This window comes from Pimephales promelas, chromosome 7, assembly GCF_988280905.1.
Source record: "Pimephales promelas chromosome 7, fPimPro1.hap1.1, whole genome shotgun sequence".
Lineage (NCBI taxonomy): Eukaryota > Metazoa > Chordata > Actinopteri > Cypriniformes > Leuciscidae > Pimephales > Pimephales promelas.
In genome coordinates this window covers 2,632,556-2,646,539 of record NC_142775.1, presented here as the reverse complement: position 1 = coordinate 2,646,539, position 13,984 = coordinate 2,632,556, and the positions used below count along the sequence as shown (strand labels likewise).

The window sequence follows — 13,984 nt, the reverse complement described above, 5'->3', positions numbered from 1 at the left end:
CCGATGTTATGCGACTAAAACGTCTTTTTTTTTCCCCTCTCGCGATAAGTCATTCCAAAAATCATGGCAACGGACGTTGGTAGGTTTATAACTTATATCACAGCCAGGAACTCCATGTCTTTTCCCTGTTATTAATGCTTGGATAACACACACCACGTCTCCTTCCATTAATAATAATAATAATGTCTAGTGCGGTGCATGGCTGTGATATAAACACACTCCTTCTTCTAAGTCAGGTGACTGTAAATGTGCAAAATCCGTTTCCATTGCAGTTTTGCGGAAAAATCCTTTTTCGAATTGCCTGAAAAACCTCCTCATGCGAGCGTAAAAACTTTTTGCGACAAACGGGAGTTTTTGCGAAATTGACGTGTTTCCATTGAGCGTATTTTCATTTCGCAATTTCAATTTGTGCAAATTGAAGGGTAATGGAAACGCAGCTGTGATGCATGTATGAATTATCATGTTAGACTAGTTAGTAATGTCGTTTAGGAGAGGTGTGCTATGACTTTTCTAAGAGATCGGGTGTACGATATTCGTCTGGCGGGCGACAAATCGGCCGAAAAAAGTCCCATAGACTTAACATTGGCACCAAATTTGTGAGATCATATCTTTTGACCAGTAGGTCATAGAGACTTGGGGTTGGGCTCTTTTCACTCGGCCTATTATGCAGCCAACAAGTAGTGACATACTAACTTCATATTCACGCCCTAGCAACCACTTAGCCCAGCCTAGCAACCATAAAACAACATGTTCAAGCCAAATCTCAGCACCAGAAAATAGAAGAAACATGGATTTTGCCTTTTTTGACTTAGACTGTCAACTAGTCTTTAATTATAATCTCAAACACTGTATAAGCATACCATAGCAACCATATAGAGTACCCTAGTAACCACCTGAACACATGAATAAGCTATATCTCAGCTGAATAGGCCATATCTCAGCACCAGAATATCGTACAGACATGGTTGTTGGCTGGTGTGCAATCATGTACCACACTCTAGCAACCGGTTGGTGAGTTTTGCCACTGCAAGCACCATTTCACATTTTCTTCTGGAAATGTACATTCTAGTGTTGTGATTACTATTCACAGAGACAAAACTTTGGCACGCTACTCCTCCCGCATTTTTTGTCGTAGACCCATGAATGAGGTGTCAAATCGACCGTGAAAGAAAAAAGAAACAATAATTACAGGAATAGCCTCTCTAAACCTCAAAGAAATGCCATCAAGACATCGAAGCAGAAATAAGGGAGAAACACCAGGAACTAGTTAGTAATGTAATAGCCTCTATAGAGCCCGAATTTGCTTTTATATAAGTTAACCTTGTTAGTTTACCACCTGCAACATATAACTGCACACATATAACGATGCTTTACTGTAAATCAAAGATTTGATGATGGATTATGCAAGAAGCCTTAGTAGCCTACCTCCGACCATGGCGATTACATTAAAAAACTTACTCTCAGCAACGGTGAGATCTTGCCGGATCCCTACGCAATATCTGACGATCTTTGGATTGTGGATGACAAGAAGTGGCCTGCAATTATGGGCTGATGTATCTAATTCAGACACCAAGTGTGTACACGAGAGAAATGATTAACAGTTAGAGCATACAAATCCCTTGATGTATACAACTACGTGCTGTGGTCATGTGCAGCTCGTCAAATACTGATGCTGCACCGGATTTTTGCGTGTTGAGGTCATAACGTGCCAAGGCATTAAAGGGTTAGTTCACCCAAAAATGAAAATTCTGTCAGTATTTACTCACCCTCATGTTGTTCCAACCCCGTAAGACCTTCGTTCATCTTCGCAACACAAATTAAGATATTTAAGATATTAAGATCACTCCTGCATACAGTCCATAGGCTTCTTGAGGGAATGACTCTTGCTGGCCCCGAAAAGTCATTAAAGACATCGTTAAAATAGTCCAAGTGACTACAGGGGCTCAATCTTAAGTTTATCAAACGACGAGAATACTTTTTGTGCGCAAAAACAAACAAAAATAACGACTTTATTTCAACCATTCGTTTATTTCTCCCTCTGCGCGAGTCAGGTTACTAGTTTAATAGCGTAACCTTCTGTTATTGTACGTCACACGCATCACACACACATGACCAGCGTCGGCCAATAGTGAGCCTACGTGTGACGTAGCTCTACGCAATCACACTACGTTAACTGACTACAGGCTCATGGAGAAGGAAGTGAATAGTTGGAATAAAGTCGTTATTTTTGTTGTTTTTTGCGCACAAAAGTGTTCTCGTCGTTTGATAAACTTAAGATTGAGCCCCTGTAGTCACTTGGACTATTTTAACGATGTCTTTGATGACTTTTCGAAGCCAGCAATAGTCAGCCTATGGACTATGCAGGAGCGATCTTAATATCTTAAATATCTTAATTTGTGTTGCGAAGATGAACGAAGGTCTGACGGGGTTAGAACAACATGAGGGTGAGTAAATACTGACAGAATTTTCATTTTTGGGTGAACTAACCCTTTAAAGCCAATCATTATGATGCCTGGGTGTATGTCCATGAGGGCATTTTCACTAGCGACAACACCACCACCGCTACTAGCCAAAAACCCTATACTCGGGTCTTTTGCCCCCTGGTTGCGTGCGCAAGCAGTGATGACGTAGCCGAGAAATCCATGTATAGGCTTTATCTGTTTTTAAATGCTGTGTCTGTAAGTGTACACTACATGTATCTGTGTGTGTATTAAACGTGCGCCTGTGTTTGTCTGATGCGCTCTCGTAGCCCAACAGGCTGGGCAAGCTGGCAGAGCAGGTACTGTGACCCGAGGGAGCCCACGGGCGCTAGCAGGGGCTTCAGGACGCTTCGCCAGCTCTGCTTCTGTGTGTGTGTGTGTGTGTATAAATCCTCATGTGCATGACACAATGCTTTGCTTCCAATGTCAGAGTAAAGGGGGTCGCACACCGGACGAGAAGCGCAGCGCCACGTCTTTAAAATTCGAACACATTACTCTCTATGAGTAATGGACCGTTCTCACGGCTCAGGACTGTGTTCAAAATCCTGCTGTGCCATTTACATAGTTTTATATAAAATTTAAAGTATTTTTGTCTCAAATCGTTGCTGATGGATCCTGACTCCGCCCTATGCTGCAATATACATGTAGTTTTGCATTAATTTACAGATATCAGCTGCTTGAATGACAATTACTGATGTTATTGGATTTTTCAGGTGAGATTTTCAATTCATTCAGTTAACGGATGCTCTGAGGTAACGTTTTCAGACTGCAGACTCAGCAACGATTGTATTTAATAACATAGAACAGACATTATCATTTCATGTCATTAAACATAACAATATCGCTGGCCATACACTGATGAGAAAGTGCGCGTCCGGTGTGCGACCCCCTTAATACTTTGGGATTATTTTTATTATATACATTATTTGTGCCAGCACTGTTGCCATGTTTTATTTCAGAAAATCAAGTAATTTAAAAAATAAAAATGTATTTTATTTTTATGTAACAAAATACGTTTTTTTTTTTAATGAAATATGACTTTAATGTGACTAGAAGTATTAATAATATCAATAGGTATCATTCTGGTCAATATATACACACACACACCTCTTAACTCTTGAGTTCGGGTGTTTTAATCAGACCCATTGGCACAAGTGTGTAAATCCAGCACGTCTCAGGGACAGATGTATTGATCCGCCTGCGCTGCCTCTTCATGCACGTCATGTCTATGTGCTGTAGTGTGGCAAAGCAATGCTTGAGCCGTGCGTCTGGAGCAGATTGATGTAACGCCTCATCCCAAAAAGTCCTCATCTCAAAGTATTGTTGGCCAGCCTATAAGAGAACGAGGTTTTACATGAACTAAGGGAATGTTTGTAGAGTATCTAATGGACCTGAGAGGAATATACATATTTAGTTCACCCAAAAGTGAACTTCTGTCATAATTTATTCTCATGTCCTCATGTGGTTCCAAACCTGTGGGACATAATAAAAGATGTTTTGAAGAATGTTGGTAACCAAACTGTTTCAGATGCCATCGACCTCTATATTTCTGTCCTTATAATGGAGGTCAATGCGAACCGAACCAGAGAATGTCTAATTGAAGAAAATTGGCACTGGCTGGTTACTTCCGGGTTCTGGACTGGCTGCAGTAACACGTCTCTGTCCATGCGGGGGCGCTCTCGGTCGAGTGCAGAATGAATGGGAGTCAATGGGGTTTCACCCCCAGAAATCCACTTTTCTCAAGATGTAATTTTTTGTCAAGTAATTTGAAAGTTGGGAGGGCTAAGATAATACACTCAGCTGAAAATAGCATTTTTAAGTTCACTTATCTGTTCTAAAAATCCGTTCAAAAATGTGATGACGTCACACAATAGCAGAATGCTAGCGTGTCCCGGCCAACAACGGCCTAACCTGTAAGAAATCGAAAGAACATTCGTTCATTCGACTTTTGGCCTATAATCTATATTGAACTTGCGGAATCAACAATAAAATCTATGTTAATTTAACGACAAGCAGGTGAAAGAGACACATTTAGCCGTTTAGCCCCATAGACTCCCATTCATTCTGCTCTCGCCCGTGATCACCTCCAGTGGAATTCTAATGGAACTGCAACCAAGGTGATACACAACGGGGCTAATAGGAAGTGCCAAGGCTCACCGTTAGACGGAGCCCAACATGCCCACAGACCCAAAGGTCAAAGGTTAGGAATGACATGATGGCAAATAAAGGCCTGTAAGCATTCCCATCTAATCAGAAACTCACACTGGTTAAGCCGTGTGTCTGTGTGGACCGGGTCAAACAAACAGAGCTTGTCTTGATAGTGCCACATATTAGGAAGGGCAGATCAGAAATTCACACACTTCACTATATGACACGCTCGCAGTGACGGTGCTGATGTGTGTTTCTAGGGCACCTCTGGGCCGGACCCCACCACCGTATATCTGGACATGAGGGCCCTGCGGCATGACAGGTGCTACAACACACACTTCTGCTTAATGCTTATATAGACCTTATGTAATTAGGTGTGTTTAACTACTATTCTATTTAATAAAGTAATAGTTAGGTTCAGTGTACGTCTTGTGTTGATGTTGTAAAACACTAGAGCTGATGTTGAGGTGATACGGGTTTGGTGGGATGGGTCAGTTTACGGGTGGGTTAAGAGTTAAGGGAAGGTCATCAGTCTCATTATACATGTAATTACATAAGTCTGTCATTATTATTGATCTCTGTCTCTTTTTTTACATTGCTCAGAGTTCGATTAGTCGAGAGAGGCTCTCCACACAGTCTGCCGCTGATGGAATCTGGGAAGGTGAGAATACAGAATATACTGTGTGTATATAGAATGTTATCAATAAATATATAAACTAGAAATTTAAATTTAATACTATTTTTGGTAACACTTTACAATACGGGTGCTCTAATATGCATTAATTCATGCTTAACTAATGCACAGATAATCGTGAGTTAATGTATAACTAATGAAGAACTAAACCATTAATTAATGATTACTGCATCAGCAACTAATAAAGAGTCTATGATTAATAGATTAAGTAATACACGAATTGCTATTAATTCAGTGTATCATTGTGTATTCATTCCTTAATAACATATTTGATTAACTAATAGTGTAAATGAATGTGTTAATTACCACAATTAGTCAAAGCTATGCACTTCAACTTCCAGTTGTCTGCTTTGATTAATCATTAGCTAATGATTTGCAAAGGTATCATTATACTATGACTTTACTGGTTGGGGCACATCATTATTAACTAGTCATTTAGTAATTGTAGTCATTTTCACATGAATTTGCACTAACAATGAAGTAATTAATCATGTATTAATGTATATTAGTGTACCTGTCATATTATCTGGAAGTTGAAATACAAGGCTTTGGCTCATTCTGGTAATTAACATATTAATTAACACTATTAGTTAAAAAAATTAGTTATTATGGAATTAATCCACAATTACATATTTAATTAATAACAATTAATGTATGAACTAATACATTAACCTTACAGACTAATGTGGTAATCATTAATGAATAGCTTAGATAATCATTAGTTACACATTAATTCATGATTATCTGTGCATTAGTTAAGCATTATTAGTGCACCCGTATTGTAAAGTGTTACCCTATTTTTTAATGTTTTTAAAGTATTTTACTCTCACCAAACCTGCATTTATTTGACAGAACATGTAGTAAAAACAGCAATGTTAATTTATGTTTTCTATTTGAATATATTGTAAAATATTAAATGTAATATAAACTGTAATATATTCCTGTAATCAAAGCTGAATTTGTCACATGATCCTTCAGAAATCATTCTAATATGCTGATTTGCTGCTCACGAAACATTTCTGGATATTATCAATGTCGAAAATAGTTGTGCTGCTTCATATTTATTTGAATTTTTTTTTTTGGCACTTTATTTCGACAGTCCACTTTAGACATTACTAACTATGAGTAACCTTGTAACTACATGTCAAAAAACTCTCATTAGCTTTTTTTTTAACCCACTGGTGCTCCGTGGACACATCATCAGTGGTCAGGGGGTGTTTCGGGTCTTAGATCATCAGATTCCCTCACTCGGGACACTCAGTGGACAGTTGAAATAAAGTGTTATAGATATTATTTACTATATAAACTTATCATATTTCTCAACACACACACACACAGATTCTGCCTGGGGTGAAGGTTATAATCGCCAACACAGAGACCAAAGGACCTCTAGGAGATTCTCATCTGGGTGAAGTGAGTTACAAAAAGCAGAGAACCACAGAGAATGTTAAAATGTCTGTGTATTATGTATTGTCATGTGTAGTGAGTTGATGCGACTGTATTACAAAAACAGATCTGGGTGAGCAGCCCCCATAATGCCACAGGATACTACACGGTTTATGGCGAGGAGGCGTTGCACGCGGACCACTTCAGCACCAGACTGAGCTTCGGTGACACGCAGACGGTCTGGGCTCGCACCGGATACCTCGGCTTCCTGCGGCGTACAGAACTCACAGATGCCAGTGGAGGTACTGTATACATGAGATGAAAACCAAACACACTTGTGTGAGGGGACTTCTATTTAAAATTATTCTCAATAAAAAGCTGATTCGATGTACACCCTGACACATTTAATCGCTACATTTTCTATTAAGTTTTAATTTTAAGTCCTATAAATCAATGATGTTTTGCATATTGTTCTAGAGAGACATGATGCCTTGTATGTGGTGGGATCTCTGGATGAGACTCTCGAGCTGCGGGGAATGCGTTACCACCCCATTGATATTGAGACGTCTGTAATAAGATCACACAAGAGCATTGCAGAGTGGTAAGCAATATTTTTAAAATGTTTTCCTTGTACCTCATAGAATTGGGTTTTAACGGATAAACCTTTTATGTATTATTAATAATATTACATACTTTAGCCTCAATGTAATGTTCTCAGACACTTGACGTTCAATTCAATTGAATGTTAATTGCAATTATATGAAAAGGTTTTAAAAGCAATTAGCTTAGCATTGACCCACTTAAACAGGACTCAAGTACTTCTTTGTATTAGGGATGTATTGATATGAAAATTTTGGCTGATACCGATAACCGATAATTCTTTATATTTGAAAACCGATAACCGATATATTGGCCGATAAATTTAAATATAAATTTTAATATCATTTTGAGAGCCTGATTACAAAAACAAAAGTCTCACAATTAAATCCATGTCTCAAGCGCACGATTATAATGATGTTCTCATTATAGTTTTATGTAGCCGATATGACAGATTTGTGCTGCACATGTTGAAATAAACAGTATTTTCATTTTTTGAAAAGATTTCCATCATATTTCAAGAAATTCAAAAAACATAAACAGGGCTCAACAAGTGAATAGGGAATAATACATTATTTATCGGCTTTAAAGGATTAGTTCACTTTTGAAAAAACTTTTGCTGATAATTTACTCACCCCCATGTCATCCAAGATGTCCATGTCTTTCTTTCCTCAGTCGAAAAGAAATTAAGGTTTTTGATGAAAACATTCCAGGATTTTTCTCCTTATAATGGACTTCAATGGGAACCAGGTCCAACCGAGGTCCAAAAGACAGTTAATAACAGTTTCAGATGCAGCTTCAAATGTCTTTAAACGACACCAGACGATGAATAAGGGTCTTATCATGCGAAACGATCGGTTATTTCAAAACTTATTCCAAAAATGTAACTTTTCTAAGGACAAATGCTAGCCTTTCTCCATTCTGTGAGGCGCGTTTGTAACGTTGCGTAATTACGTTCAAAAGGTCACGGGCGACGTAGCCAGAACTACAGAGTCAGTGTTTACAAGTTGAACGCATAGGTTGAACGTGGAAACTAACTCAAACGCCGTTTACAAAAAAGGAATTAAAAGGTAAAACAACGATGTCGGACGATTTTGATTCTGTACTTCCGGCTACGTCGCCCGTGACCTTTTGAACGTAATTACGTATTACGTGACGTTGCAAACGCGCCTCACAATATATTACAAGGCTAGCATTTGTCCTTAGAAAAGTTACATTTTTGGAATAAGCTTTGAAATAACCGATCGTTTCGCATGATAAGACCCTTATTCATCGTCTGATATCGTTTAAAGACATTTGAAGCTGCATCTAAAACTGTTATTAACTGTCTTTTGGACCTGAACCATCTGGTTCCCATGTAAGTCCATTATATGGAGAAAAATCCTGGAATGTTTTCATCAAAAACCTTAATTTCTTTTCGACTGAGGAAAGAAAGACATGGACATCTTGGATGACATGGGGGTGAGTAAATTATCAGCAAAAGTTTTTTCAAAAGTGAACTAATCCTTTAATATAACGGCCACATTTTGATAACGTTAAAAATGAACATATATCGGCCGATACCGATATTCTGGCCGATATATCGTGCATGCCTACTTTATATGATATAATATATAAATAATTTCATGATTACTTCTGTTGTCTTAGAAATACTTTCTGTGATAATCGACCTCATGCCACAAATGCTGTTGATCAAGGTTAATTTAACTGGAAGCGTTCTTTTAAGACTTAAAAGATTGAATCGTCAGTATGAATATCTTTCTTTATGAAATTTCAGTGTTTTGTTCCATTGCTAGAGTGAATTCAGTTTCACTTTCAATGGCTAAAAGTGTCCCAATCATCCTGAATTCACCCGTAGAATTTATTATTATTATTTTTTACCATGTATGTAATGTGCTTTTTACTCTCTCCTCAGTGCTGTGTTCACATGGACTAATCTACTGGTGGTGGTAGTGGAGCTTGAGGGGTCAGAACAGGAAGCCCTGGACCTTGTTGCGCTGGTGACCAATGTGGTTCTGGAAGAGCACTATCTCATAGTAGGGGTTGTTGTGGTAGTGGACCCTGGAGTCATTCCTATCAACTCCAGAGGGGAGAAGCAGCGAATGCACTTGCGGGACGGCTTTCTCGCCGACCAGCTGGATCCCATATACGTGGCCTACAACATGTGAGAATGTGTAATGTGGAGGAGGAACCAGATGCCAGGAAATTTACAAAGGAAGCATTAGAGGACAGTCTTGCCTCTTCCTCCACACACATGAAGAGTCCTTGATGGAGCTATGCAGTTTATTTTTTATATCAAACTGTCATTCCTTGAAAATAAAACTCTGATTCAGTGGTCAGGGCAAATGACTCGATTTCATCTCCTGTTGTCTTGAGCGACACAATTGAGTTCTCATTCAAGCACACTCGTTCTGCACATACGACACATGAGTGTTGACTGTTCCCTGTGTGTGTTTGACGAGGACCAGAGGAGTGCCTGATGTCAAAAGCAGGATCCAGATTCTAGGACCATTGAATTTTTCAAGGGCATGTGAATATGTGTAATGCATTTCATTTCACAGCATTCCTGTTCTAGCTGTAAAAAATGCACAAAACCAAGTTTTGTTTGGTTTGTTCATTTCACATCAACACTCAAATCTTTGATAAATGTTTCATCCGGAGACCGAATGGCAATAAGGAAATGGATATCAGAAAGCAGTACTGAAGGTGTGCTGTGGATATACTGCTTCACGAATTCACAAGCTTATGCATTCCCAGCTAGTGTTTCAACATGAGCCTTAAATATTTTCATACGCCTGTGGATTGTTTGTAATTTGAATTTCCCCATTAATTAAACTCATTAATGTGTGAGATTTAGACTGCAGGATAGGAATCAGGGTAATAAGTGTATAGATGAAGAGTCTTATTCAGGTAACCAAGTCCCAATCTGAAAAATATTTCTACTCAAATTTACATTTACAGCAGTTGTCATTTATTTAATTTTTTTTTGCACTGTATGACCATTTACTAGTAGTGTATCTTATATTTCTGCAGAAGGTGACATTTTCTGTCTCATACACATTACTGATTGAAAAGAAAGTATCCTTTTCCCTTAATTCATTAAAACATACCTAACAGATGGGACCGGTATTTCAGGAAAACTGACCACTGCAGATGAGGGCTTTGATTCTTCTTGTCATTACTGTGTTAAAGAGTGATTATTGCTTGTATTTTCAGACGCACTGTACACCGCGTTGGCCAGCACTGTATAGACCACAATCTAACAATGCTTGCTTTCTTTTATTGCGCTCACTACGTAAAGGAGAGGCGATATGCCTGCTGTAATTATGTACAGAATTTGTGTAATAAGTTATTACTGGGACACCAGAAACATATGAACACTTTCAGCAAGGTTTTTGCAGTGGCATGGGGGAAATGTCTCGGGTTACGACTGTAACCATAGTTCCCTGAGAAAGGGAACTCGCGATGCGTCAATCGCTTTGGGTACGCCCCCGGCGTGAATGCGTCTGAAGCATCTATGTCAACTAGTCCAATAGAAAGAATGAATGTCACGGTGGGTTACATCATGACCAGGAAGGGATAAAGCACATCCGGAGCAAACCGGCATTAGCTTCGAAATATTGCCGAAACAAGCCGATCACAGGGATGCAGGAAGTATGGCAGGATGACGCATCGTCTCGTTCCCTTTCTCAGGGAACTATGGTTACAGTCGTAACCTGAGAGGTTCTCTATCGAGGGAACTCGCGATGCGTCAATCGCTTTGGGAACGAGAATACCCAAAACGCCAGAATTACAAGTACCTGTAGTGTTTCAGTCTGTTGTAACTTAAGCACTAAGCACCTGAGAACCTGGGGCAGCATCCAGGTCTAGGCTGTAAAACCTAACGAATGTGAGCGGCGAGGACCATCCCGGAGAGAAACCCCAAATAATAAGGCTTTAGATGCCGCCATACCCCTGGTAGAGTGAGCCCTGACTGCCAAAGGACATGGCTGGTCAGAGTACTCGTATGCAAGTGCAATATCATCAACTATCCACTTTCTAACCGTCTGTTTAGCAGCAGGAACGCAGGAACCCAACGATGTGCCCCCCACAAGGGCGTGGTAAGCCGCAATAGCCGCCACGTAGACTTTGAGCGTGGCAGGACTTAGACCTGACGTAAAGCGCTCCTGCAGAAAATCGAGTACTGTGTTGACAGAACAGTTAACCGGATCCCACTGATGTTGGTGACACCATACGGAAAAAAAAAACTCTCCATTTAAGCACATATAATTTCCTTGTAGCTGGAGCTCTGGCGCTTAGAATGGTCTCCACAACCTCAGTTGAGAGACCACTCTCTATGAGCTGGGCCCCCTCAGGGGCCAAACCCACAGGTTCCAAATCTCTGGTCGGGGGTGGAATATCGTACCCCTGGCCTGAGACAGAAGGTCTCTCCTGATCGGGATCTCCAGGGGAGGACCGTCTAAGAGATGAATCAGCTCCGTAAACCAAATCCGACTCGGCCAACGTGGTGCTACTAGCAGTAGGGTCAATCCGTACCGGCAGACTCGCTCCAGAACTCCTGGAAGCAGAGCAACAGGGGGAAACGCGTACAGACGTAGCCTCGGCCACGTCTGCACCCCTTGGGGCTGGATGAGTCAGAGAGAACCATAGTGGACAATGCGTTGTATGCTGAGATGCAAATAGATCCACCTCTGCCTGGCCGTAAAACTCCCAAATTTTCTCCACCACCTCGGGGTGAAGTCTCCAGTCCCCTGGCCTCAGCTCCTGCCTCGACAGGATGTCTGCCCCAAAATTTTGGTCCCCAGGAATGTAAACTGCCCTCAGGGAGAGAACTTTCCCCAGAGATCATAGGAGGATCTGGTGCGCCAATTTATCTTCGGTTCAGATAAGAGACCACCGATGTGTTGTCTGTACGGACCAGCACATGATGGCCCCTCAGGTCTGGGAGGAATTGCTTCAACGCATTGAAGACAGCCATCATCTCCAGGCAATTTATGTGCCAGGAGAGATGATGACTCCTCCACAGACCCTGAACCGAGCGGCCTTCCATTACCGCTCACCAGCCAGTGAGGGAGGCATCTGTGAGATAGTAACTCGATGGTACAGAGCTCCCAACACCAGACCCTGGGTTAAGAACCAATGTTTCCTCCATATAACCAAGGCGCGGAGACACTGCCGCGTGATCTTGATTATACGAAATGGGTTTCCCCTCGGGGAGAACCCTCTGGTCCTGAGCCACCACTGTAGAGGTCTCATGTACAACAGGCCAAAAGGTATCACGTTGGACGCTACTGCCAAAAGACCCAACAGTCTCTTGTTTTACAGTACGTGACTGGCCTAGCTTCAGCTCTTTTATGGCTGTAAGGACAGCAGCTACACGAACGGGCTATAGAGTGGCCCGCATCGTCACTGAATCCCATACCACACCAAGGAAAGTGGTTCTCTGTACTGGAGAAAGAACACTCTTCTTGGTGTTGAGAAGAGTGCTTGTTGTTAACTCATTATGAAGATCAGGGAAAAAGGGGAGCCCTCGTGGTAGAGGTGATGTAGCTGAAGCAAGGAAGCGCTCGTATAGTTTGCTTTTTGGACGAGCGCCCATTTTCTCAGATGGCCATTCAACATTTAATTTTTCAACAGCGCGAGACATCACTTCCACCAGCTCATCATATGCTGGGGAAATAGGAGGCGGATCTCTTTCCCCAGTGTGTGTCCTTTTACTGTCAACACTCATAACATCAACCTCCTCAGAGGAAGAGCAATGCAGTAATGAAGAGCTCTCTCCCCGGGCGGAAGAAACCGCAGCGCGGGCTTCCGACACCGGGGGGAGAGCATCGGATCCTCCGGGTAAGGAAGGAGAAAAGGCCCTCGGACCCGTCTCCAACTCCTCCGAAAGATCATTTTGCGATCCCCAGGAATGCATTCTCCGCGTTGCCTCAGCAAGCGCGGGTCCTGCACCCTGAGGATCGCGGACCTGCCCGCTCTCGTCAAAGAGGGACAGGCGAGAGCGGAGCATGCGGAGCGGTAGCATCTCGCAATGCTGGCACTCAGCCCCCTCGAAGGCTGAGAGCGCTCCACTCCCAAACAAAAGATACAAAGATCGTGTGTGTCCCCACCCGTTAAATAACGCGGACAGGGAGAGGCACACGCTTTGTACATTTGTTTCGCCATAACTCTTTCCAACAATCTTGCAACAGACAACAATAGACAGAGACAGTATAACACAGATCGCTTGCTGAGGCAACAGAAGCTAATGCCGGTTTGCTCTGGATGTGCTTTATCCCTTCCTGGTCATGACGTCAATGGACTAGTTGACATAGATGCTTCAGACGCATTCACGCCGGGGGCATTCCCAAAGCGATTGACGCATCGCGAGTTCCCTCGATAGGAAACCAGATGCTGCTCAAATTGAAGTTTCATTTCTTGATCAAACGGTAAGGAGAACAACATGAGTCACTATTCATGTAATATTTTATACTGCAATAGACCCAATAAATGGTTTTGCTGCAAAGATTGTAAAGAACATACAGCATCTGTATCGCAGGATGATTGTGTGATTGTTAATGTTCATTTGCAGTTGTAATTTAGTGAATATTTGGTTGACAGCTTTTGACTTCTGTTAATATTTCTTAATAAAAACCATGCTTTTAAATTAGTGGCATTGCAATTTTATTTGTAAAGT

The 13,984-nt window shown here is 41.3% G+C and overlaps 1 protein-coding gene across 10 annotated transcripts in view; it reads left to right on the top strand.

The window, feature by feature from the left end:
• dip2a (DIP2 acetate--CoA ligase A) overlaps nt 1-13,957 on the top strand; it is a 147,383-nt gene extending 133,426 nt beyond the window's left edge. For 8 of the 10 annotated variants that reach the window (XM_089132929.1, XM_089132932.1, XM_089132926.1 and 5 more), the window contains 7 exons: nt 2,750-2,779; nt 4,889-4,950; nt 5,232-5,289; nt 6,661-6,735; nt 6,836-7,010; nt 7,186-7,309; nt 9,221-13,957. In XM_089132929.1, the coding sequence (XP_088989055.1) occupies nt 2,750-2,779; nt 4,889-4,950; nt 5,232-5,289; nt 6,661-6,735; nt 6,836-7,010; nt 7,186-7,309; nt 9,221-9,473 (777 nt within the window). In that variant the 3' untranslated portion in view covers nt 9,474-13,957. The remainder of the gene's footprint in view (nt 1-2,749; nt 2,780-4,888; nt 4,951-5,231; nt 5,290-6,660; nt 6,736-6,835; nt 7,011-7,185; nt 7,310-9,220) is intronic. The other 2 variants (XM_089132930.1, XM_039690863.2) reach the window with 1 other exon arrangement.
• Nucleotides 13,958-13,984: the final 27 nt, after the last annotated feature.